Here is a 21,782-nt window from a genome sequence, read left to right on the forward strand (position 1 = left end):
CTCAGCCTGGTGTCTGTGCTGATGTCTGTTGATTATTAATGACGCCTGAGGAAAGTGTAATTGTATGGGCAGTGAGGCAGAGCTCCTGGTTTCTGCCAAGCCTGGGTCCCCTGACCACAAGTGGGTCTTGGGGCCATGCTGCTGACTGGGCAGGGCTCTCACCCCTCAGTCGGTGCCAGAGCTGCAGGGTGGCGTGGTGCGCACCCCTCACCCCCCCGCCTTGGAGCTGCTGTTTACATTCAGGGGTGGCTACAAGGAGGTTGTGAAGGCCGTTTCCCTGGCTGTGGTGCTTAATCTAACCAGCTCCTTATCTCCCTGTGTCTGTCTGCAGGGCATGAGCTCCCTGCACTCCGCCTCTGGGGCAGGGATGCGATGGGCCCTGTGTTGATGCAGCACAGCCCCTGTGTGCCATTCCTTGCGGTCCCCAGGGCTGTGCACAGCAGTGTCCCGAAGCAGGGCACAGTTGGCACTTTCACCAGCACAGTTTGCTGCTTGCTGGCTTGCAGCATGATCCCTCCCTGCCCTGGAGGTGGAGGGGACCTGCTTGGTGCTGGGACAGCCCCTGGTCCTTCCACAGTGGTAGCTGATGTCAAGCTGGGGATGCTGCAGGTGCTGGAAGTATTTCTGGCAGCATTGCACCAGACACTGGTGCTCGTTGGCTCTTTCCACCTGCACCCTGCTCAGCTTCAGGGCCAGATGCTGTGAGCTTGTGGAGCGCTTGAATTCCTGCAGAGCTGATGGGGTGAGTGTCTGCACTGAGGTCCAGCACTGCTCCCAGGCAGTGTGCCTGGCCCCTGGCAGATCAGTGTCTGGAGATGTCTGAAACCCAGCAGCAGTACCAGGGCTGGCAGCCATGTTCCCTGCCCCGACCAGCATGCCCTGGCACTGTGAGAGGAGCTTGGCAGCCTCCCCTGTGCCACGTGCATGGTGCTGAGGGCCAGGAAGGCATCAGACCCTGCAGCTGGGGGACAGGGAGAAAGGACACAAGGAGTTGCCATGTCTACAGAGTGTCCTGTGACTGCCCACAGCTGCTGCCCACATGGTCTCTGGTTGCACCCCCTGCCCCTGTGGCACCGGCCAGGATTGCTTGTGCAGGGATGCTGCCCGCTACTCTGGGTTCTTCCTGGGCAGTGGGACCAGAGGTGTCCCTTGCAGCAGGGTCTCTCTGATGTCCTCAGGGCTCTTGGTGCTCCTGGAGTTTGCTGCAGAGGCTAGGTGGGTGTGAAACCTCCTTGTGCTCATGTTTTGGGCTGCTGCTTGCCTATTTTGCTGTGGCTGCTTGAGATCTGCCTGCTGTGCTCCCTGTCACAGCATGGAGAGCTGCTCCGTGCCAGCGCAGTGACGCAGCCAGGGTGGCACGCTGTCCTGGCCCGGAGCTGTGGCTGCTGTTACAAGTGACACTGGTGGTGTGCAGGGTGCTGAGGTGCAGCCTGGTGCCTCCTGGGCAGCACCTGAGGTGGTGGCCTGCTGAGCTGTGTCTAGACATGCCATGTGTTCCTGAGCAGGGCTGGTGTCAGGTGGGGGGCTGCTTGCCAATGTGGCTTGTGCCCTGCTGGCTACCTGTCACAGAGCGCTGCAGGGCCCCTCAGCTTGCTCCCATGAAATGATTTTGCAGGCAGATGGGGTAGGGGCCTTGTGTTGTGGGGAGAGAGGATTTAATGAAATGAAGTGAGCTTTGGCCTGCCGTGGAGCTGCTGAGCAGATGAGGCTGCTGCTCAATCCCTATCATTTACTGTAAGAGGCTGGGCTGTTAGCTTGGCGTGTGCTCTGTGCCCGTTGTGCCAGGAGTCTCTCTGGCCACCTAGAGAGCAGCTACGAAGTGCTTCTGATCGGGTTATCTCTCACGGCCGGTGATGTGTGAGGGGTGCAGAGCAGTGGGCAGCCCCCTGGGATTGCTGCATGCCGGGGGGAGCAGCGGGTGCCTGCAGCCCCACAGGCAGCTGCTCCCTGGAGAGCTCCTCGAGGCAGGCACCTCACTGGAGGCCAGGCAGAGCTATCGGGTTTCTGTTTCCCTGGTGATGGGGCCAGTGGGACACCAGCTGGGTGCCAGCCTGTCTTCTGGCCCCAGGTCCCCAGGGACAGTCAGTGTGATAGCGGGGGGCTTCGGAGAGGGGCTCAGACCCTCTGCAAGTCTTGCAGGGTGGCTCAAAGCAGGGCTGGGCTGGGGAAGGGGCTGTCGGCAGCACTGGTCATTCTGTGGGGACCAACACTTGCAGGTGGCTGTGCTTCTCCAAGGCTGGTGGGGCAGGGTCTGCAGGAGTGGGGCGGTGCGGGGCCTCAGCCTGCTCTGAAACCCGCTCCCATGTCTGCCTGCAGAGCCCGAGGCCCTGGTGAACGGCAGCCGCCAGCTGCCCCTGCACGAGCTAGCGGTGGGGGAGCGTGCCCAGCCCAGCCACAGTTCCCTGGTGAGCTCCATTGAGAAGGACCTGCAGGAAATCATGGACTCGCTGGTGCTGGAGGAGCCAGCGTCCCCTGGCAAGAAGCCGTCTCCCCCCGGCCATTCCCCACTGTGCTCCGTGGTGAATGGGGGTGGGCGCTGCCTCCTGTCCCCCCCACTGAGCCCCGGCGCCACCTCGGGGGGCTCCAGCTATGAGAACGCCTCGCCGCCGTTCTCGCCACTCTCCTCGCCCACCAGCAGCGGTGGCTACGCCAGCCATTCACCCAGCAGCCAGGAGCAGGGGCCGGCCATGCCCCCTGTTGTGCCGCTCCGCTCCTCCAGCTACAACCACACCGTGCAGCCCCCCCTGAAGCGCCTGCCGGCACTGCCCTATGGGGGCCACAGCGAGACGCGGCCGGCAGAGAGCCCTCATGCTTGGCAGGCCATCCCAGACAGCCCCACGGCCCCCATCTCCATCGGCCTTGGGGAGCACAGGGCAGGCAGCCCCCGCACTCAGCCGTCTGGGAGCCCCCGGCTGGCCCCCAGGACCCTGGGCTCCTTGGTGCCGCGGGCACGGGCAGCCCTGCAGGAGCGGCCCCCCAGCCCCTTCAGGGAGCCGAGGGACCCCCCAGCCCCCAGCCCTGCCCGGCAGCCTGCAGCCAGGGTTCTCCCAGATGCTGCAGGGCCATTACACAGCAGCCAGAGCAGCCGTGGGCTGCAGCCCCCCGACAGCCCGCGGGCAGCCCGGAGGACTGTGGAGAGCATGCGGGAGCTGCCTCCGCTGAGCCCCTCCTTGTCGCGCAGGGCTGCCAGCCCCCGGGCAGCCCCGGATGCCCCATCCCCACAGCCCCGGCTGGGCAGAGAGGTTCCTGGCAGCCCCCGCACCAGGCGCAAGGGCCATGACGAGCTGAGCCCCGCAGCAGGGAGGAGCAGCAGGGCTGGGAGCCCCTCATCTCCGCTGTTGGCAGAGCCAGCTCCGCGCCGCCCCAGCTTTGGCTCCTGCCTGAGCCCTGCATACAGCCTGGGCTCCCTGGCCATGCCCTCGCCCCAGCAGAGCCCCCGCACCCAGCGTAAGCTATCGGGGGACATGCGGCTGCCAGCGGGTGTGCGGGAACGCAAGAACAGCATCACTGAGATCAGCGACAATGAGGACGACCTGCTGGAGTACCACCGGCGGCAGCGTGAGGAGCGGATGCGAGAGCAGGAGATGGAGCGCCTGGTGAGCCCAGCGGCACGGGGGGCAGGTGTGGCAGCTTTTTGCCATAGGGAAGGGGAACTTGTCCCAGGCTTGGCGAGTTCAAGCCGGGGTTTTAAGGGTCTGGAGGCAGCACAGGGTGTGCTCTTTGCAAATGGCTTTGAGCTTCTGTTGTTTTTAAAGTATAGGCCTTTTCTTTTGGGGATTTCGCTGCAGTTGCTAACAGCAGCTTATGAATGATGTGAACAGGCTCCCAGGCTTGAGCTTATCCAAAGAGATTATGGCCAGGAGCGGCTGTTGGTGCCCTGGGGTGTGTGGGGAGCTGCTGCCTTGCACCAAGTCCTTCTGCTTGCAGCAGCCAAGGAAAGCCATGGGCTCAGCCTGCAGCAGCATTGCTCTGATGCGTACGGCTGCTTTCTGTTGCAGACACGTAAATTTTACTGCCTCTGGATTCGCAAAGTCCCTGCAAGGGCTGTGGCTTTTAGCCGGCATGTGGTGGCTGCCTGTGCATGGTGTGCAGATGCTGTTCCTGGCTGGCAACTGCTGGGAGGCTCTTGTGGGCATTGAATCTCTATATTTAGGGATGGGGATAGAGTTTTTATAGAGTGAGCAGCTGCCTGGGTGGGGCTTGCCCTGTGCATCTGTCTCTCTCTGCTGCTGAGTGGGTCTCCCGGAGCAGCCAGGGGTTGCAGGGGGCAGTGGGGCCAGGAGAGCGCTCCCTGGCTCTGTCTGGCTCACCCATCTGGGGTGTGCAGTGCGGGGACACGTGTGTCCCCAGTGGTGTCATGACCAGGACAACATTTGCTCGTCACTGGTGTGCGTGCCTTTGTTGGCAGCACTGCCTTTGTTTTCCCAGGGAGGGGACCAGGCTGGTGTGGAGGTGCAGCCTGCGCCTTCTGGGGCTCTGTGTGCTGGGGGTGCCTCCCCTGGGTGCTGGCTGGGACCCCAGCTGGGGTGCTGCCTGCCCCCTGCCTGTCCCTATTCAGCAGTGTGGGCAGCAGTGCTGGTGCCCATCTGGCTGGGCAGCAGGAGCCCTGTTTGCTCATCCCCTGACTCATGGTGGGTGCAGACGGCCTGAATCACCATCTAGAAATAGCCCCATGCGGCATGCAGAGGCAGCACAGTGCTCGGCCGGGGCTGCTGTCTGTAATTAGCCTGTCTCCAGCTCCAGGCACATCACATGTGCCATGGGCTGATGGTCTGACTGCTGGCCGGGGCTGGAGTGAATGCGGGAGGGCTGGGGACGCGGAGCAGTGCGGCCCCCAGGTGCATGGAGGTGCCAGAAGTGCGTCAGGGTGGCTGGGACCTGCTAAGGTGGGCAATGTCCCCAGAGCAAGGGGAAGCGCTTCCTGCATGCGGAGGCTCACGACATCCCAGAGTGACTGGCAGAGGGGGAACAGGCACCCAGGGCTGCGTGACACGAAGAGGACGCTGCTGAGAAGTGGAAGTGCCCTGAGTCCAACTGGCATGGCTGCAATGAGCTGTTGAAGCCAGTGCTCCCCCCAAAAAACATTTTCCCTTACATGCTCCAGAGTGGAGCCACTTTTCCTGTTGCCTGCTTGCTGGGTCCCAGACAGCCTGGGCAGGGCCCGCATGCTGAACGGGCAGTGCGTCCCCTCTCTGAGCACAGCAGGCAGCAAGGCCCGTGTCCTGGCAGGGAGGCAGGCATGGTGCGGGATGCTGCAGGCTCCATCTGTGGTGTGGGCTGGGCTGGGTGCTGCAGGGCTGTGCTAACTGAGCCTCCCCACAGGAGCGGCAGCGCCTGGAGACTATCCTGAATCTCTGTGCCGAGTACACCAAGACGGATGGCGTGGAGCTGAGCGATGTGCCCCAGCTCCTGGCTGGGGATGTGGATGCTGGCCGGCAGGCACCCAGGGGCACTGGCACCGCAGGGCTGGGCTGTGCCCCAGAGGAGCTGGGTGTGCTGCGGCAGAGGGAGAGCCTGGAGAGGTCGGATGAGGAGAACCTGAAAGAAGAGTGTAGCAGCACTGAGAGCACCCACCACGAGGTGAGGGGATGGGGATGCCCGTGCTGTGCTGCGCCACGCCAGCCTGTCCCATGCTGTGCTGACCTGAACTCTCTGCAGCATGAGGAGCTGGTGGGCCCCCGGGCCAAGGAGGCACACCGGCTGGAGGAGGAGCGAGCCTGCGTGCTCAGTCGCCTGGATGAGCTGAAAGGCCATGTCAAGGACCTTGAGCAACAGCTGCAGGAGATGTTGCGAGAGGTGAGGGTCTGGGGAGCTCTGCTGGGGTCTCTCTCATCCTTTCATCACTGGCTGGCATCTGATCCCATGGGCAGCACGTGTTATCTGAGACTGAGCTCGAGCTGCTGGCTGTGGCTCATGTCCAGCCAGGCCACCTCCCTGTCCCATCCTGGCAGGACCCAAGTGGGCGCAGGGCAGCAGAGGGGGCTGGGGCTATGCTGATGTGGCTGTACCCACCCAGGCGGAGATGGAGCGGGCTCTGCTGCAGGGCGAGCGGGAGTCAGAGGCAGTGCGGCTGCAGCAGGAGCAGGAGGTGGTGCAGCAACTGCAGGAGAAGCTCTCCAGCCTGGACGCCAGCATCCAGAAGGAGCGGGACAAGGTGAGCCCCAAGGCAGGACTGTCCCTTTGGGGCTGTGGTGTGCTCTTCCCAGCTCCGGTGTTCACCTGTGTGTGGGGTTGACCTTGGTGGGTTCTCCCAGGCTGCATTTATCCCCTGGGGGACACATCCTCCTGTCCCTGGGGTCTGCTGAGGCATTTGGTGACACCTGCAGCGTTAGCTCCATGGGGTCACCACGGGCATTTTAAAGTACAGAGGGAGCATCTGTGTTTGTGCGGAGGGGGAAGAGGTGGAGGTGAATGAGCTGGTTGGCAGCTTTCCCTCTCCCCTGTCTGTCTGGGACCAGTGCAGTGTCCCACAGCCCTGCTGGAGGAGGACAGAGATGGATGCTGGGGATGCGTTGTGTTGGATCTTGCTGGCAGGCTTGGTGTCGCACTTACCTTGAGGCTCGGGGCCTAGGCACTGCCCTTGCTGCTGGTTGAGGTTTACAGCGAGCCCGTCAGCTCTGCTGCCCCTTGGGATTCTTTACAGGGTGCAGTGGTGGTGACTGCTGTAGCATCCATCTTGCTGGAGGTGCCCCCCTCTTCCAAACATTTTCTGGCTCTGGCCAGGACATCTCTGTGGGATGCTTTACGCAGCTCAGTGCCTGACAGGAGGTCTGGGGTGCAGTATGGGCTACTGGCCCAAGCCTCTTCCCTTCCTGGGCTTGGAGTTGTTTGCTGCAACTGCTGTGGCCCCTGTGGGAGGGCAGGCTGCAGCTCACCCCTCCTCCCCCCCCCCTCCCCCCCGGGATGATTTCAGCTTGGCCCTGTGGGGCAGCAGCAGGATCTCCAGCCCTTGTGGAGCTGGGAGTGTGGGAGCTGCAGGGTGCCCAGCTCACTGCTGCCTGAAGCTGACGTCCGCTCCCTGTCTGCTGGTGCCATCCCTCACCATGAAGCAATGCTGGCGTCCCTGCCCTCCTGGGGCAGCCCTGGGTTGTGGCTGCAGGAGCCCAGCCTGTGTTGCTCAGTGCCCGTGGGCAGCTGGAGCCATGTAGGGCTGAGCTTCCACCAGCATGTCACAACAGGGCCCCCGTGGCATTACGGTTTTTGTGTTTTGGTTTTGATTTTACAGCCCTTTACAGATGTCTTCTCTAGTGAAAGGCAGTGTTGTTCAGAGCTAGGAGAGGAGCAAAAAGAAATCTCACTCCCCGAGTCTGCTGACTCAACCACCTGCTTTCCTATTCATTCTGCACTAACTTGCTCTAACTGTGCCTGCTTTGACCGCTGCCACTAATCTCTGACACCCCTGCCTGCCTGCAGCCTCCCCTGCCCATGGGGGCCCCAGAGCCCAGGGCACCACGCTCACCTACCAAGCAACCCCCCAGGAGCACGGGGCACTGGCACGTCCCACCTGTGCTGTATCCCCTCTGCATTACCTCCTGTCTGTACCAGGAGTGAGCGGCAGCCCCAGCTCAGTGTTCCTGTGCTGTGGGGAGCAGGGAGCGGCTCCACTCTACCCTGAGCGAGTGGGGGGATCCTGCACCAGCCCCAGGGACGCACCTGCAGCTGGTGCCAGGTGAGAGAGCTGCAGGTTGAGGGGACTAGCAGTGTGCTGGTGCCACTGGTGCTACTGCCACTGAGCACAGCTGGCTGCAAAGTGCAGGGACAATCCAGTGCCAGGCACAGAAGGGGACCACACAGGCGCGTTTACAGATGATGTAATATTACCTGAATTCTGAGTAGTGACAAATACTGCAGAAGCTAAGTGAGTGAAAGATGTTTGTGAAACATGATCTTGAAACAAAATATTAATGGGCAAAATTCCTTTAAAGGCTTGCAAGGGTTTGCAGGGTTTCTTAGTGTCACAGTGAGGACAGGGCTCTCCTTGTTTAACAGTGCACAGAAGCATGGCGTGTGCAGGGTCCAGTGTGCAACGGATTTATCCTTGCAGAGAACCTGGAAACGAGCTGGGACTCCTGGTTGATTTTTTGGCTCTCCTGTGCTCAGCAGCTTGGACAAGTGTTACATGTAGTGTTTCATTGTGTTTAGCCCTGCTTGGTGCTGCAGGAGCTCTGGGAGGCAGCCCCTTGCCAGGCCCACACTACCAGCTGCTGTTGTGCTGGTCCTGCTGCAGCTACGACCTGGCCGCACTCGGCAGCACTGAGTGGGAGGCATTACAGGGCCCAGCATAGCCACCAGCAGTTAGGGTTAGGGCATGCCGCCCTGCCAGCCAGGTGTCTTCTGGTGTACGGACAGCAGCCAGAAACAAGCATTTGTCACACATCTGCTTTGCCACTGATGTGCTGAAGAACTGCTCAAGCAGCTCTGAAAGGAGACCGTGGTCCTCAGCCTCCTGCCATTCTCCAGGCAGCCACGCTGCGACCGAGAGGTGTGTGCTGGCTGCCTAGCTGCTGTGTTGGACCTGCTCTGGCTAACTGCTGGTGTCCTGGGTTCTGTCTCAGCATAGTGAACAGAAGTCTCTAGTTATCCTGAGGATGGCTGCGCAGCAAAGCAGGGGCCTCTGGCAGTGGCTAGAGCTCCTGGAGCCCTGTGATGCGCAGTTTGCAGGACTGGGATGACTTTAGCCATGCTGCAAAGCTAGGTCAATGTTGAGCTTTTCACTGCCCTTAAATCTTTGGTATAGAAACAGGAAACTGAGGTCCAGGGCTGGTTGTAACTCCTGTAACATCATCCAGCCTGGGATTCTTGTGGCTTTTGCTCTTTCAATCTTTCAAATTGGTAAATGCCCCTGCGCTCCTCCCCATTTGCCCCTCTGGCTTAGCCACTTTCTAATCCTGCAGCTTCTGCATGGCGTAGATTTGAGAAGTGTTTTCTCTCTCTCTTTTTTTTTTTTTTTCTTGTTTTGTTTGTTTTGTTCTCCCCTGATTCAGGAAAGGGCAAAGGTTGATGCTGAAAGGAAGGAGCTAGAGAAACTCCGGGCGCTTTACAATGAGTCGAAGAGCCACCTTGATAACTGCCCTGAGTCTATGCGGGAGCAGTTGCGGGAGCAGATGCGAAGGGTCAGTGTCTCACCCCCACCCCTCCTGGACCATGGCCCACCTCCCTCCGCTCCAGCTTAGGCCAGCTCTTCCCTGGCAGCTGGGGCCACACTGAGAGCGTCACACCCGGGCTGGAGGAGGCTGGCGCCGTGCTGGTAAGCTTGCCACTCGCCTGGCCCCGCGGCATGGTGCTGGCTCGGCAGAGCGCGGGGCTGCCCCGGCCGGCTGGACCAGGCAGGGCATGAGCACGGATCCTGTCCCGAGGGTGCTGAGGAGGAATTGTGTGCCCCACGGCACAGCCCCGTGCTATGCATGGTGTCCCCTCCTGGGGACTTGCTTGGCTGCTCACAGCAGGGTCTGCCCTGCACACAGGCTTGGGGCACCGGGGCTGCACCCCTGCCTGCCCCCCAGGAGCTGTGGAGGAGGACATGTGCCCTGTGCCAGGGTCATCCTGACAGGACATTGAGTATCTCCAGGGTGTGCAGGCGTAGCTGTGTCCGTGTGTCTGGCTGGGCCAGCGCTGGCTGTAGGAGCTGGTGCTGGGTGCGCAGGAGCTGGTCCCTGTCCTCCTGAAGTGCTGTCCCCAGGCTGCTTCCCCTGGACGAACCTCAGGGAGCTCCATGTCCCTGCGTGTGTCTGCTTCCAGCTATTTCCTGTGTGCATTTATTTACACAGTCCTGTTGGTTTATGTTAGCATCAGTCCACAGCATTTTTTTCCCATTATCTGGTATTTTCCGGTAGCTGCTGACCCTCCCTTGTGGCTAGAGCAGATCTCACTGCAGCACTCACACACAGCCTGCTGGCGGCCCATTTCCAGGTTGGTGGCAGATGCTCCTGTGCTGGATGCAGGTCTGTGTTACAGTGGGTGCTGCCCATGGTGTGTGGCAGGCAGGGATGCTCTGCGGCCCAGGACATAATGGGGTGGCACAGCACCAGTGGTCCTGGTATGCAGGAACCCCAGTGGCTGCATGTGGCCCAGGAGCAGCATCTGTCCCTCTCACGAAGTGTGGGAAATGCATTCCCACAGCGCGAGTGCTGGCAAGGCAGCATTTTCAGACCGTGAGCGGAGCACCTCTGTCCCAGGGTGCTACCACTGCTTCAAGGCTGGGAGGTCCCAAGGGTGCTTGTCTGGCACGGCGTTGGCCCGCGGCAGGCTCTGCATGCCATCAGCTTGGTGCCAGGGGTGCTTGCCACGCTCCCCGCATATAGCTGGTGCTGGTGGTGGTGGTACATGCTGTTTTCCGGCTCCACAGCCTGGCAGGGCAGAGCCCCACACTGAACAGGGTCCCATGAGGGCAGCTGGTCTGGACAAGGTCTGGATTTGGCTCCAAGCTATTGTGAGCTCCTCATCCCATGGGGTCTATGCCTGGTGCCTCCTCCATTACCTTTGCACTGAGGCAAAGGAGTGAGCAGCTGCCCCGTTGTGTCTCTCAAGGAAGCGGAAGCCCTGGAGACGGAGACCAAGCTGTTTGAGGACCTGGAGTTCCAACAGCTGGAGAGGGAGAGCCGGCTCGAGGAGGAGCGTGAGACACGGAGCCAGCAGCTCCTGCAGAGCAGGGCTGAGTACCATCGCAGCATTGCCCAAAGGAAGGTAGGGACATGGGGCAGCAGGCCCCATGTGGCTGGGCTGCCCTCCAGCACCCTCATGCCCCCTGCCAAGCCTCCTCCCCTCCCCTCCCTTCCCCCCAGCGGCTCAACCCCTGCTTGTCCCCCAGGACCGGGTGGCTGCCCTGGATGCTCAGGCTGCCCAGATCCATCTGCAGAGTGCCCAGGAGGCTGAACGCCTGGCCAAGGAGAGGATCAACATCCTGCAGCTCCTGCAGAAGGTAATGCTGGCAGCTGTGGGCCAGCACATGCTCCCTGGTCCTGGGGGTGCCCCAGCCATTCATCACAGGTCTTCGTACCTGCGTTGTGGGTGCTGGAGTGTGCAAAGTGTTGGGTGTGCTTTGTGAGGGGTTGGAGATATTGCTCGTGCAGAGCTGTCCCAGCAGCAGCCTCTGCTAAAGAATCTTGGGGCTGGATGTATCCCCGTGCGGGGTAGGACAGGTCTCTGCAGCATCCCAGCTGGGGCTTGTTGCTGTGTAGGCTGAGACAGGATCTTGCCTCCTCCTGCAACAGGTGCTGGCAGCTGGGATGAGCTTGGTGGGGCCTGGCCATGGGGTGGTGATAACCTTCTTGCTGTCACTGTGTGCTTCAGGAGAAGGAGAAGCTTGTTTCTCTGGAGAGGCGATACCAGCTCGTCACAGGTGGCAGGAGCTTCCCCAAGATGTCATCAGCACTCAAAGAGGTAACTGGGAAGATGTGGATACTATCCTGAGAGTTGCTCTCCTGCCATGCAGAGCTGCTCTCACCAGTGGGGATGAGCCTGGTGCACAGCGAGTTCTTGTCTGCAGCAGTTCCTCTGCTCCCCAATGCCTTCTGGCTAGAGCTGGGTGCTCCTGGCTGCTCTAAACCTATTTGTGGGCTGCAGGAACCATCACCAGGTTGGGAGGGAGGTAAATGCAACAGAACCGGACTTGGGAGCAGCAGCATCTTCTTCCCGGCTGCTGGGACACTGCAAGAGCCTCAGGACAGTCTGTATTGTTAGCAGGTGGCACAGCAAGGGCTTTATGCCCACAGGAGAGGGGACAGTGCAGCTGCAGAGTGCCTCCCAGCCCAGCTCTCACCAGGGGGCTGTGGCTGTGGTGCCTCCCTGCCCACTGCTAGGAGAGGGGTGGGAGGGCGGGCTCCCCTCGTGCTGTGGTGTCACATCCTGCTGCCTGCCTGGGGCACAGGGGCTCCTGCTGCTGTGTCCCTGCTGCCTGTGCCTTCCTTGCCTATATGATCTTTGCCCTCCCACAGGAAACCCTCCATATCTCAGAGCCTTATGAGCTGTTAGAGGGAACTAAGCCCCTGAGCCCCCTGCCAGGAGCAGCTGCCTCCTTAGCTTCTCCTTCTGCCCAATCCTACCCCAAGACACAAGAGGTAATGGCACTAATTGCACGTGCTTGTGTGCTTGCCCCCTCTGCTCTGTGCTGGGCAGACCGAGCTGCTGCCTGGGTCTCCTTGCTGGCAGCCAGCCAGTCAGACACCAGAACCCCTACACAGGCTGACAGCACCTCGGGGCAGCACGCCAGGCCCTGCAAAAGCAGGCTGAGGTGGCACAGTCTGGGTGTCCCTGATCTGGCTGTCTGGTGGCTGGACTCATTAACATGGGAGGCTGAGCTGAGCCTTGCACCAGGTGCCTGTCCCTGCTGTGCTCCTCCTGCAACAGGCTAGCACCTGCGCCATGCTGCTGCCATCCGCTCAAATCCTGGAACTGCACTGTGCTGCACAGGCACCCCAAGCGTTCTCTGTGCTTACCACTGTCTGGGGAATTGACAGCATACATGCCCATCCTGCTAGCCTGGCTTTCCCCCCCAAAAAAAAGCTTTCCAAAATTCATTGCGTTGACGTTTGGTTCAGAAAGTGTGAGGAAGTGGCTTCTGAGCAATCTGACAAGATACTTAACTGTGAATTTCTGCCAGCGCCTAAGCCTTGAAGGAAAGTCTGTGGCAAGCTACTGCACATGTGAGGCTTCCCAGTGGGTGCCCAGCACTCCCGCTGACAGTGGCACCGGGCTCTGCCCACCGAACCCCTGTGGGGCTGCACAGACGGACTCTGCCTGTCCTCCCCTGCTCCAGATTGCACTGGTATTGGCTGGCAGTGGCATGGCTAGCAGCTGCAGGGTTGGGGGGGGGGGCCCCGGGGGGTGCTGCTTTCGGCCTTAGCCCCATGCCCGGGCTGGTGCCAGAGCAGCTTGAGGCACCTCCTCCAGTGCTGCCTCACCACAGAGGGCTTGCAAGTAGCATGCCCTGGCTTGGGACCTTGGGGACCCTGGGCTCAGGGTGATGGGAGCCTTGGCAGTGCAGGATGGAACCCTCTATCCCCAGAAGCCAGGGATGCTGCACCTAAGGCAGCAGAGAGGCAGTGTGCTGGGACACCTGGCCCTGCTTGCTGGCAGGGAAGGGAAGGGCTTGGCTGGTGGTGGGGTGTGTGTGTGCATGGGGAGGTTTACTCCTGCATTGCAGTCAGTGCCGTGAAGCTAGCACATGGGTCTAACTCTCCTCCTTCTCCTCCACTGTGGATTTCTAGGAGTACATGAGGCTGTCTGACGTTTTCAGGTTCTACAGCAATGCATATGGCTCCAGCCTGGACACTAAAGCTACTGCTGCTGCCCCTGCTGCTGCTCAGCGCTCTTTCTTGCTTGCTGTACCCTCTGCAGCCAACGAGGTACCCGCTCCAGAGCATGCTTGGGTTGCCTTCCAGGGGCTGCCCACTCTGCATCCTGGGCAGCACTGTGAGAAGCAAAGCTGCAGTGGGCTGGCTGCATGGCCACCCCGTGTCTGGTGCTCAGAGCTTGCCTCTTTGCTAGGCTGGGTAATTTCTCTTGCTGCAGCTGAGCAGGAGGAGTGATGGGAGTGACCCTGTCTCCTAGCTGGGGAGTGCTTCTTGTATGCTCCGGACAGGGTTCACCCCCTGGGTGCTGGAGCGAGGCTCAGGAGCAGAGCAGGGAGCAAGTGGGTCAGCATGGCAGCGCTCTGTCTTTGGCTCTTGCAGGCTCTGCCACTGCTCCCATGTGAGGAGGATGTAGAGCAGGTTGGGACAGAGCTTCGTCCTCTGCGCGGTGCCTGGCCTGGGCTGGGCAGGAGGCAAGACAAGGGGCTGGAGAGGGGACATCTGATGTCCCTGCTCTGTGTTCTGCAGCACTAGGGAGACTGGCAGCATTGTCATCACCGCCAGCTGGCCTTCCTCCTGGTGATGTTAAGCCCTCTTTTGGGGGCTTGTCTTTATTGCCGACTACTTGCTCCTCTGTGCCTGTCTCTGTCTGGCTACCCTTGCCCACAGTCCCTTCTCCCGGTTCACTTTGCTTCTCTCTGCCCAGTACGTGACCGTTGAGCAGCTCTCGGGGATCCTGTGCAGCATCTGTGCCCCTGCCGCTTCCCCACTGGGCTGTGCCCCTCCAGCTCCTTCATCCCCAGGCTGCGGTCCTTCTCCTCCTTCTGTGCTGGCTCTCTCTTCTCCCTCCGTCTCTGCAGAGGTTTGTGTCCTGTTTCCCTCCCTCTGTCCCTGAGCACTCTTTTGGTGGTGAGGGGTGCCAGCAGTCTGAGAAGGACATTCAGGGAGGGTTGAGGTGTCTGGCATGCTTCCATGCAGCCCAAAAAGCTTCAGGAAGTTATCCCTGGCTGCTCAGCTCCTTGCTTGCTGCTCTGCTGCCTGTGTGGCACCTGCCTGAGCCCTGCCCAGCCCGTGGTGCTGGCCTGCAGAGGGGCAGGGGTGTCCTGGAGCTGCTGGGGCTCAGCCAGAAATCATGGGTCCCTGAGGTCTGCACCTCCCCTCCTGCTCCCTGGGGCTGAGCACCACCCAGGCACCGGGCAGGGATGTTCTGACCTCCCACTCTCTCTGTGTTTGTCCCTCTTACTCTGTTTCTCTGTCTATTCCTCCCTCCCTCCTGTCTCGTGCAATATCTCTTCAGATGGAGAAGCAGCTTCCAGGGGGCCCAACGTGGCTCCTGCCTCTTGATTTAGAGAAGTGGTACCAGGAGGTCATGGCTGGCTTTGAGACCTCCTCCTCCCCTGTCTCTCCTTGTTCTTCCCCTCCTCCACTTCCAGCTAAAGCTCACTCTTCTCAAAAGTCTCTCCAGGTAATGCCCTGCTCCCCCCGTAGTCCCTTGAGGCAGCGGCTCAGGCCGTGGGGCCTGCATGGTGCAAAGCTGCTGTGCTTGGGGGAGGCCCGATTGCAGAGGGGACTCAGGGTTGGGTGCTGGAGCCCTCAGCAGCACGGGGCCGTGTCCAGTGACCTCCAGCACCACACTGTGCTGGCACCGTTGTGGGGGTGAGCGGATCTGTGGTGTGCCGTGGGGGGGGGGGGGGGGGCAGGAGCTGGCACTGCTGCTGGAGTGAAGGGAATGTGGGGCCAGCCCTGCTCTCAGCCCTTGCCCGCTGTGGGAATTTGCAGCGTCCCTTTCCCATCTCACCTCTGCGTCTCTGTGCCCAGGTCTATCGTGCCAAAATGGAGGGTGACAGTGGTGCGCTGCCCCCTCGGATGAAGAGCAGCACCCCGTCATGCTCGCAGCTCAATATCTCCATGCTGGGGCGCAGCCCCTCACCCAAGGTATGGCTGCAGGGGGAGCTGTGCCCTGTGGGGGGCTGCTGCCTAGTGCCAGCCCTGCCCTGGGGGCGCGGGGCCATGCTCACCATGTGCTGTCCTGCCCCAGGCCCCTCTGCACACCCAGAGCCATGCAGGCAGCTTGCCACGCAACCTGGCGGCCACGCTGCAGGACATCGAGACCAAGCGCCAGCTGGCCCTGCAGCAGAAGGGTAAGCTCCACGCTGCCTCAGCTCCTCAGGGGTGCGCCTCCTGTCCCAGCCACCCAGGGCAGTCCGGGCTCTGGCTGTGCTCCAGCCTCTTTGTACATCTTGGCCGGTGCCTGGCAGAGGAAGGAATCTGGCTCTGTCCCTTTCCTGCCTGGCCGAGGGCAGCGGGACTGGCCGGGGCTGTGGGAGCCCTGTGGACAGCATGGCCAGGGGAAGCAGCAAGGCTCCAGCGGGACATTGGTGCCTCTCTTACAGTCTCTTGCTTTTCCCCTCTCTCTCCCCCTCCCTCAACCCCTCCACTTGACGGCGCACCTCCAGCCGACCCACTCTCAGCAGAGCCCTTGCAGCCAGGCGATGTACCAGGTAGAAACGCGAGTGGCTCGGACTGCCTCGAGTGGCCCCAAGGCAGCAGCATGGCTGTTCGCTGGTGCCTTTTGCGTGGATGGGGAGGGGGCACGACCAGCCAGGACCCTGGGGTGCCTGTCAGTGTCTGGTTACTGACAAACCCCTAGCCCCCATGGGTGCTCCACACGAGAGGAGCTGGGAGAAGCTCGCTGCTCTGTGCACCTGCATCTGCCTGGGGTGTGTGGGAGCCCAGGCCCTGCCTCCCTGTCCCCCTGAGTGTTGTGCTGTGGCAGGGCTCGGCAGCCCCTGGTGCTGTGCTGACATGTTTGTGCCTGTGAGGGAAGGGGCAAGAGCGGGCATACCTCAGGGGCTGCCACCTTGTCCAACATCCCTGTCCATGGCATTCTTTAGGCCAGAGCTCCCCAAGGTGAGGCTTTGGGGTGCTGTAGCTGGCGTGGGGGCTTGGCAAGCATGGTCCCAGGCTGCTCCCCATCCAGTGCTTTGCCCAGCCTGCTCCCACCAGCCTGACGCATGTGCCCATTGGCTGCCACCACTGCGTGTGTCTGAGTGTGGGCAAGGATGTGGCCCTGTGAGCTGCTCTGTGCTAGATGATGGTCTGGAGGAGCAGCTGTCTGTGTCTACCCCTCTGGGAGGGCTGTGCCAGCATGTCAGCCCCACATCTGGAGAGGGGGGAGCCAGGCTGGGAGCTGCTGGGTACCGGGCAGCTGGGTCAGCCCTGCCTAGCCCTCACCTCCAGAGCTGGGGCTGGCACCAGGGTGCCACCTCCCACTGGGTTCTGAGCCCAGCTCCTCCCCAAAGGATGCTGTGCCCACCCTGGAGTCATGGCCCCAGCTCTTGCCTCCATTTACCCCTATTCCCCCTGCAACTCCTGTGGTGCTCCCAGGGATGCTGAGCTGCAAGCAGAGCGCTGAGCTGCTCCCCAGCAGGTGCTCACCAGGTGCAGGTCTGCGTGTGTCCATTGCATGCAGTATTCAGCAAGGCACAGTGCTGCAGCAGAGCTGGACAGAGCCCTGCTCTCGGGGACAGCCCCAAATTGGGCTTCAGCAAGGCTCTGAGCATGGCGCTCCATCGTAGTGGCTTCTGTGCCCCTGTGGGCCCAGGCAACAGAGCCTGCTGGCCCACTCCTGCCCGCTGACCTGCCTCTCTCCTTCTTCCCGGGGTGCAGGTCAGCAGGTGATCGAGGAGCAGAAGCGGCGCCTGGCAGAGCTGAAGCAGAAAGCAGCAGCTGAGGCTCAGTCACAGTGGGAAGCCCTGCACGGGCAACCCCCCTTCCCCACCTCCTACCCCCCCCTCATGCATCACTCCATCCTCCATCACCACCATGCCCACAGCGTGGGGCCCCGGGCTGAGGAGCAGGACCACGCGTATGACACCCTCAGCCTGGAGAGCTCGGACAGCATGGAGACCAGCATCTCCACAGGCAACAACTCGGCCTGCTCACCTGATAACATGTCCAGGTAATCCTGGGGCTGGCTCCTGGCCCCAGGCTGAGCAGCCAGAGGGGTGCAGGCTGTGTGTCCAGCTCAACCTGGAGTCCTTGCCATAGGCACTTCAGCTGCCTGGCAAGCCTGGATGCCCTTCCCAGCCTGCTGGTGCCCCGAGGTGCAGGCCCCATCCCCACAGAGACGCAGGGGCTCGAAGGGGTTTGCTGGCAGTTGGTGTTGAGGCTGTGCTGGGAGGGGCTTAAGTGCTGCATGGGAGCCTCCTGCCATGAGCAGTTTGCTGCGACACCTCCATGGCACCATCCTTCATCCCATGCTCACCTACAGCCTCCACCAACATCAGCTCTCCAGGGTTGGTCCTTGGGGTGTCTGGTGGAATGTACCAGGCCCTGTCCTTGCCCCATCCAGGCATAGGGGCTTTGCCATTGTATGCAGCAGCTGGTCATGCTGAGCCAGCCCGTGGTGCAGGCACGGCAGCAGGACCTGCACTGCATAGCAGGCAAGGGCTTGAGCACTCCTGTCCTGGGTGCTGCTATGCCCGCTGGGGTGGCTGGCAGTGCTGCTGGCACATGTCAGTCGAGTGACGCTGGGTCCTGTGCAGGGATGGGCTGCCTGTGCCTGGGTGACGGCTGCACTTGTCTTGCAGCGCGAGTGGGATGGACACAGGAAAGATCGAGGAGATGGAGAAGATGCTGAAGGAGGCGCACGCTGAGAAGTCGCGGCTCATGGAGTCCCGGGTGAGCAAATGCATCCTTGGGAGCAGGCTGCGGGCTGAGAGCATGGACTAGGTCCCTGAGCTGCCAGGTCCCTGAGCGACTGGGGCCAAACACCTCTGTGCCTGCAGGAACGGGAGATGGAGCTGCGGCGGCAGGCGCTGGAGGATGAGCGCCGGCGCCGGGAGCAGCTGGAGCGCCGGCTGCAGGACGAGACCACGCGCCGGCAGAAGCTAGTGGAGAAGGAGGTCAAGCTGCGGGAGAAGCACTTCTCACAGGTGTGGGGCTTGGGGACGCAGCTCCCAGCTGTTCCTGGGGTGCTAGAGCCCCTCTCCCCAGGCAGGAAGATGCCAATTTGGGCTTTTTGGTGCTGGTGTGTGCACAGCTTTTGCTGTGGTGCTCGTGCAGCAGGGTTTGCAAAGCAGCGTTGCTTTCCCAGGCTCGGCCCCTGACACGGTACCTCCCCATCCGCAAGGAGGATTTTGACCTGCGGCTGCACATCGAGTCCTCAGGACACAGCGTGGACACCTGCTACCACGTCATCCTGACAGAGAAGATGTGCAAGGGCTACCTGGTTAAGATGGGGGGCAAGATAAAGTCTTGGAAGAAACGCTGGTTTGTCTTTGACCGCATGAAGCGCACGGTCTCCTACTACGTGGGTGAGTGCCTGTGTTTCTGTGGCCAGTCCTGCGCCAGCCTGTGCTCAGCCCTTGTCCACAGCATGGTGGCTGGATGGCTCCAGGCTACCTTGCCCCATACGTTGTCCCCCCCACTCCCCCGTGCCCTCATGTGCAGCACCATAGCTGACACCAGTTCCCTCTCTCGGGCAGATAAACATGAGACAAAGCTGAAGGGCGTCATCTACTTTCAAGCCATTGAAGAGGTTTACTACGACCACCTCCGCAGCGCTGCTAAGGTGAGACCTGGGCACTGCTGTTGCATTGTGCCCTCAGGGCCCAGGGCATCCTCTGCATCGCGCTGATCTGTGCAGGCTGGAGGCAGCAGCAGGGGTAGCTCGTGCTGTCCCGCAACAGGGATGCATCCAGTGTGGTCTGAGGCTGAGGGCCCAAGGGCTGTCCCTGTGCCAGGTTTGGCCTGGCCAGGGCAGGCAGTGTCTGTGACATGGCTGGTACGTGGGTCTGGCTGTGCCTTGCCCAGGCCAACTGGCAGAGTATGATAGGTAGGGTGTTCCCCAGGCAGGGGGTCTAGGCTCTCCCCATCCTTCTCTCCAGCTCTTTATTCCTCTCTCCTTCTCTCCTTCCTAATCAGAAAGGACTTTTCATCCTCAACCTGGTGAATGTATGTATCCTGCCTGCCCCCAGTGCTGCGTGTCAGCACTAACACGCTACTCACCAGCCACCCTTGGCACTGACACTGCACTCCAGCACCAGTCCCTGGCTCTGAGCACCCCCTGTTCCTCCCTGGTGCAGCAAGGGGCAAGTGGGGCCTCCCCTGGGCATCCCCTGTCCTGCACTCCTCTGGCGCTAGGCTGTGCCCTGAGCCCTGCCAGGGCACCCTTTGTCGTGAGCTACCCCTCAGCAATGAAAGGGTTGCATGCAGTGCTCTGTGCAGCGTCTCAGAGGTGTCCCAGCCCTTTCAGCCTACCCCAGCTGCAAGTCGGATGCGTGTACAGCTGGTTCTCAGTGCTGCCTGGTGCTGTGCTGGAGCTGTGGCCCCACAGATGAGCTGGGGGTTGCTTCGCTGTGCTCTCACCTGCCTGCACTGTGTCCTCTGCAGTAAGGATGCTCAGGTCACCAGCATCATAGAATCACAGAATCATTAGGGTTGGAAAAGCCCTCCAAGATCATCTATTCCAATCACCCCCCTACCACCAATGTCACCACTAAACCATGTCCCTCAGCACCACGTCCAGCCTTTCCTTGAACACCCCAGGGATGGTGATGCCACCATCTCCCTGGGCAACCTGTCCCAATGCCTGACTGCTCTTTCTGAGAAGAAATGTCTCCTTGTTTCCAACCTAAACCTCCCCTGGCACAACTTGAGGCCATTCCCTCTCATTCCCTCTAGTCCTATCACTAGTTAGCTGTGAGAAGAGGTTGACACCCAACTCCTCACACCTTCCTTTCAGGTAGTTGGAGAGAGCAATAAGGCCTCCCCTGAGCCTCCTTTTCTCCAGGCTAAACACCCCAGCCACTCCTCACAGGACTTGTGTCCCCGGCCCTTCACCAGCCTCGTAGCCCTTCTCTAGATATGGTCCAGGTCCCCGATGTCCTTCTGGTACTGAGGGGCCCAAAGCTGAACACAGCACTTGAGGTGTGGCCTCACCAGAGCAGAGTACAAGGGGGACAATCACCTCCCTCGTCCTGCTGGCTGCACTATTCTTGACACAAGTCAGGATGCTGTTGGCCTTCTTGGCCACCTGGGCACACTGCTGGCTCATGTTCAGGAGTGCATTGACCAGCACCACCACATCCTTTTCCTCTACACAGCCACTCTGCCCCCGGCCTGTAGCACTGCATGGGGTTGTTGTGGCTAAAGTGCAGGACCCGGTACTGAGCCATGTTGAACCTCATCCCTTGGCCTCTGCCCATCGACCCAACCTGTCCAGGTCCCTCAGCAGGGCCTCCCTGCCCTCCGGCAGATCAACGCTTCCCCATAGCTTGGTGCCATCTGCAAACTTACTGAGGGTGCCCTCAATTCCCTCATCCAAGTCATCAGTAAAGATATTAAAGAGGATGGGCCCCAACACCGACCCCTGGGGAACACCCCTGGTGACTGGGCACCCTTTGCAGCAAGCCCGGTCCCAGACCTGTGGGCAGCTGGGGCTGCCCCCACGTGCTTGGGCAGCGCAGGGCTCCCCTCATGGAGCCACTGCCTGCCCTGCAGCTGTGGCAAGCAGCAGCTCCCTGCTGATGGCAGGCATCGGGTCTGTTCCAGCATGTAGCTGATCTCTCAACCGCTTCTCCAGGGCTTTGTCCCCTTTGCCTGCCTCTTGCTCCCCAGGCTCCCTGCCATGACGCCGGTCTTTCCCCCAGCTCCCTGCTCCAGCACAGCCGGTGCCTTGTGCCCCTAATGCAGCAGCCGCTGCCGCCAACGCCTTGCACCCGCCTCAGAGGCTGGACACACGCCCTGAGCAGGGGCAACGACAGCACACTGCCTTCCCCGTGCTACCATCCCCCAACAGCTCAGCCAGGGCGCGGGTGCTGCGCGGTGCAGCCTCGCTGCCGGGCCCCAACCGACTGCGCTCTCCTCCGCAGAGCCCCAACCCAGCGCTGACGTTCTGCGTGAAGACCCACGACCGCCTGTACTACGTGGTGGCCCCATCGGCCGAGGCCATGCGCATCTGGATGGATGTCATCGTGACGGGGGCCGAGGGCTACACGCAGTTCATGAGCTGAGGGCCGGGGGGTGCTGGGGGCCCGCGAGGCGCTGGAGCTGTGTTTGTTTGTTTTGTTGTTTGTTTTTTAACGTTGACTTTTTAAAAACGGAATATGCTGGAAACGTGTCACACGCGGGGCGGGGCGGGCCGGGCTCCCCCGCGAGGCGCCTCCCAGCCGCCAGGGGGCGCTCGCGCGCCGGAAGGGCCGCACGTGGCTCTGTTGCCGTGAGGGCGCGTGCGCAAAACGCCTCCGCGCAGGCTGTCGCCCCTCTCTTCTCGCGGCGTCCCGCCCCGGCGCGCCCGGCCAATGGCGGCGGAGCTCCCGGCGGGCCCATTTCCGGCTCTCCCCGACGTGGCCCAATGGGGGCGCGTGAGCCGCCTGATTGGCGTGCGGCGCCCGGCGCTGCCGCCCGCGCCAATGAGCTGGCGCCGCGTCCGGGCCGGGCGTTGCGTGAGGCGCGGGGCCGCGAGTGCGGCGGCGGCGGCAGCGGGCG

General features: G+C 61.5%; 1 protein-coding gene across 11 annotated transcripts in view; it reads left to right on the plus strand.

Annotated features, from left to right (window-relative positions):
* Positions 1-21,410, plus strand: part of PHLDB1 (pleckstrin homology like domain family B member 1) — a 28,418-nt gene extending 7,008 nt beyond the window's left edge. For 2 of the 11 annotated variants that reach the window (XM_035346270.1, XM_035346275.1), the window contains exons 6-26: positions 2,317-3,596; positions 5,323-5,580; positions 5,659-5,796; positions 6,017-6,154; positions 8,985-9,113; positions 10,528-10,683; positions 10,808-10,918; positions 11,290-11,379; positions 11,934-12,056; positions 13,206-13,343; positions 13,996-14,151; positions 14,587-14,754; positions 15,108-15,224; positions 15,328-15,430; positions 15,746-15,790; positions 16,959-17,250; positions 17,882-17,972; positions 18,080-18,226; positions 18,388-18,607; positions 18,779-18,864; positions 21,167-21,410. In XM_035346270.1, the coding sequence (XP_035202161.1) occupies positions 2,317-3,596; positions 5,323-5,580; positions 5,659-5,796; positions 6,017-6,154; positions 8,985-9,113; positions 10,528-10,683; positions 10,808-10,918; positions 11,290-11,379; positions 11,934-12,056; positions 13,206-13,343; positions 13,996-14,151; positions 14,587-14,754; positions 15,108-15,224; positions 15,328-15,430; positions 15,746-15,790; positions 16,959-17,250; positions 17,882-17,972; positions 18,080-18,226; positions 18,388-18,607; positions 18,779-18,864; positions 21,167-21,307 (4,127 nt within the window). In that variant the 3' untranslated portion in view covers positions 21,308-21,410. The remainder of the gene's footprint in view (positions 1-2,316; positions 3,597-5,322; positions 5,581-5,658; positions 5,797-6,016; positions 6,155-8,984; positions 9,114-10,527; positions 10,684-10,807; positions 10,919-11,289; positions 11,380-11,933; positions 12,057-13,205; positions 13,344-13,995; positions 14,152-14,586; positions 14,755-15,107; positions 15,225-15,327; positions 15,431-15,745; positions 15,791-16,958; positions 17,251-17,881; positions 17,973-18,079; positions 18,227-18,387; positions 18,608-18,778; positions 18,865-21,166) is intronic. The other 9 variants (XM_035346272.1, XM_035346271.1, XM_035346273.1 and 6 more) reach the window with 9 other exon arrangements.
* Positions 21,411-21,782: the final 372 nt, after the last annotated feature.

The sequence above is a fragment of the Oxyura jamaicensis genome, chromosome 24, assembly GCF_011077185.1.
Source record: "Oxyura jamaicensis isolate SHBP4307 breed ruddy duck chromosome 24, BPBGC_Ojam_1.0, whole genome shotgun sequence".
NCBI lineage: Eukaryota > Metazoa > Chordata > Aves > Anseriformes > Anatidae > Oxyura > Oxyura jamaicensis.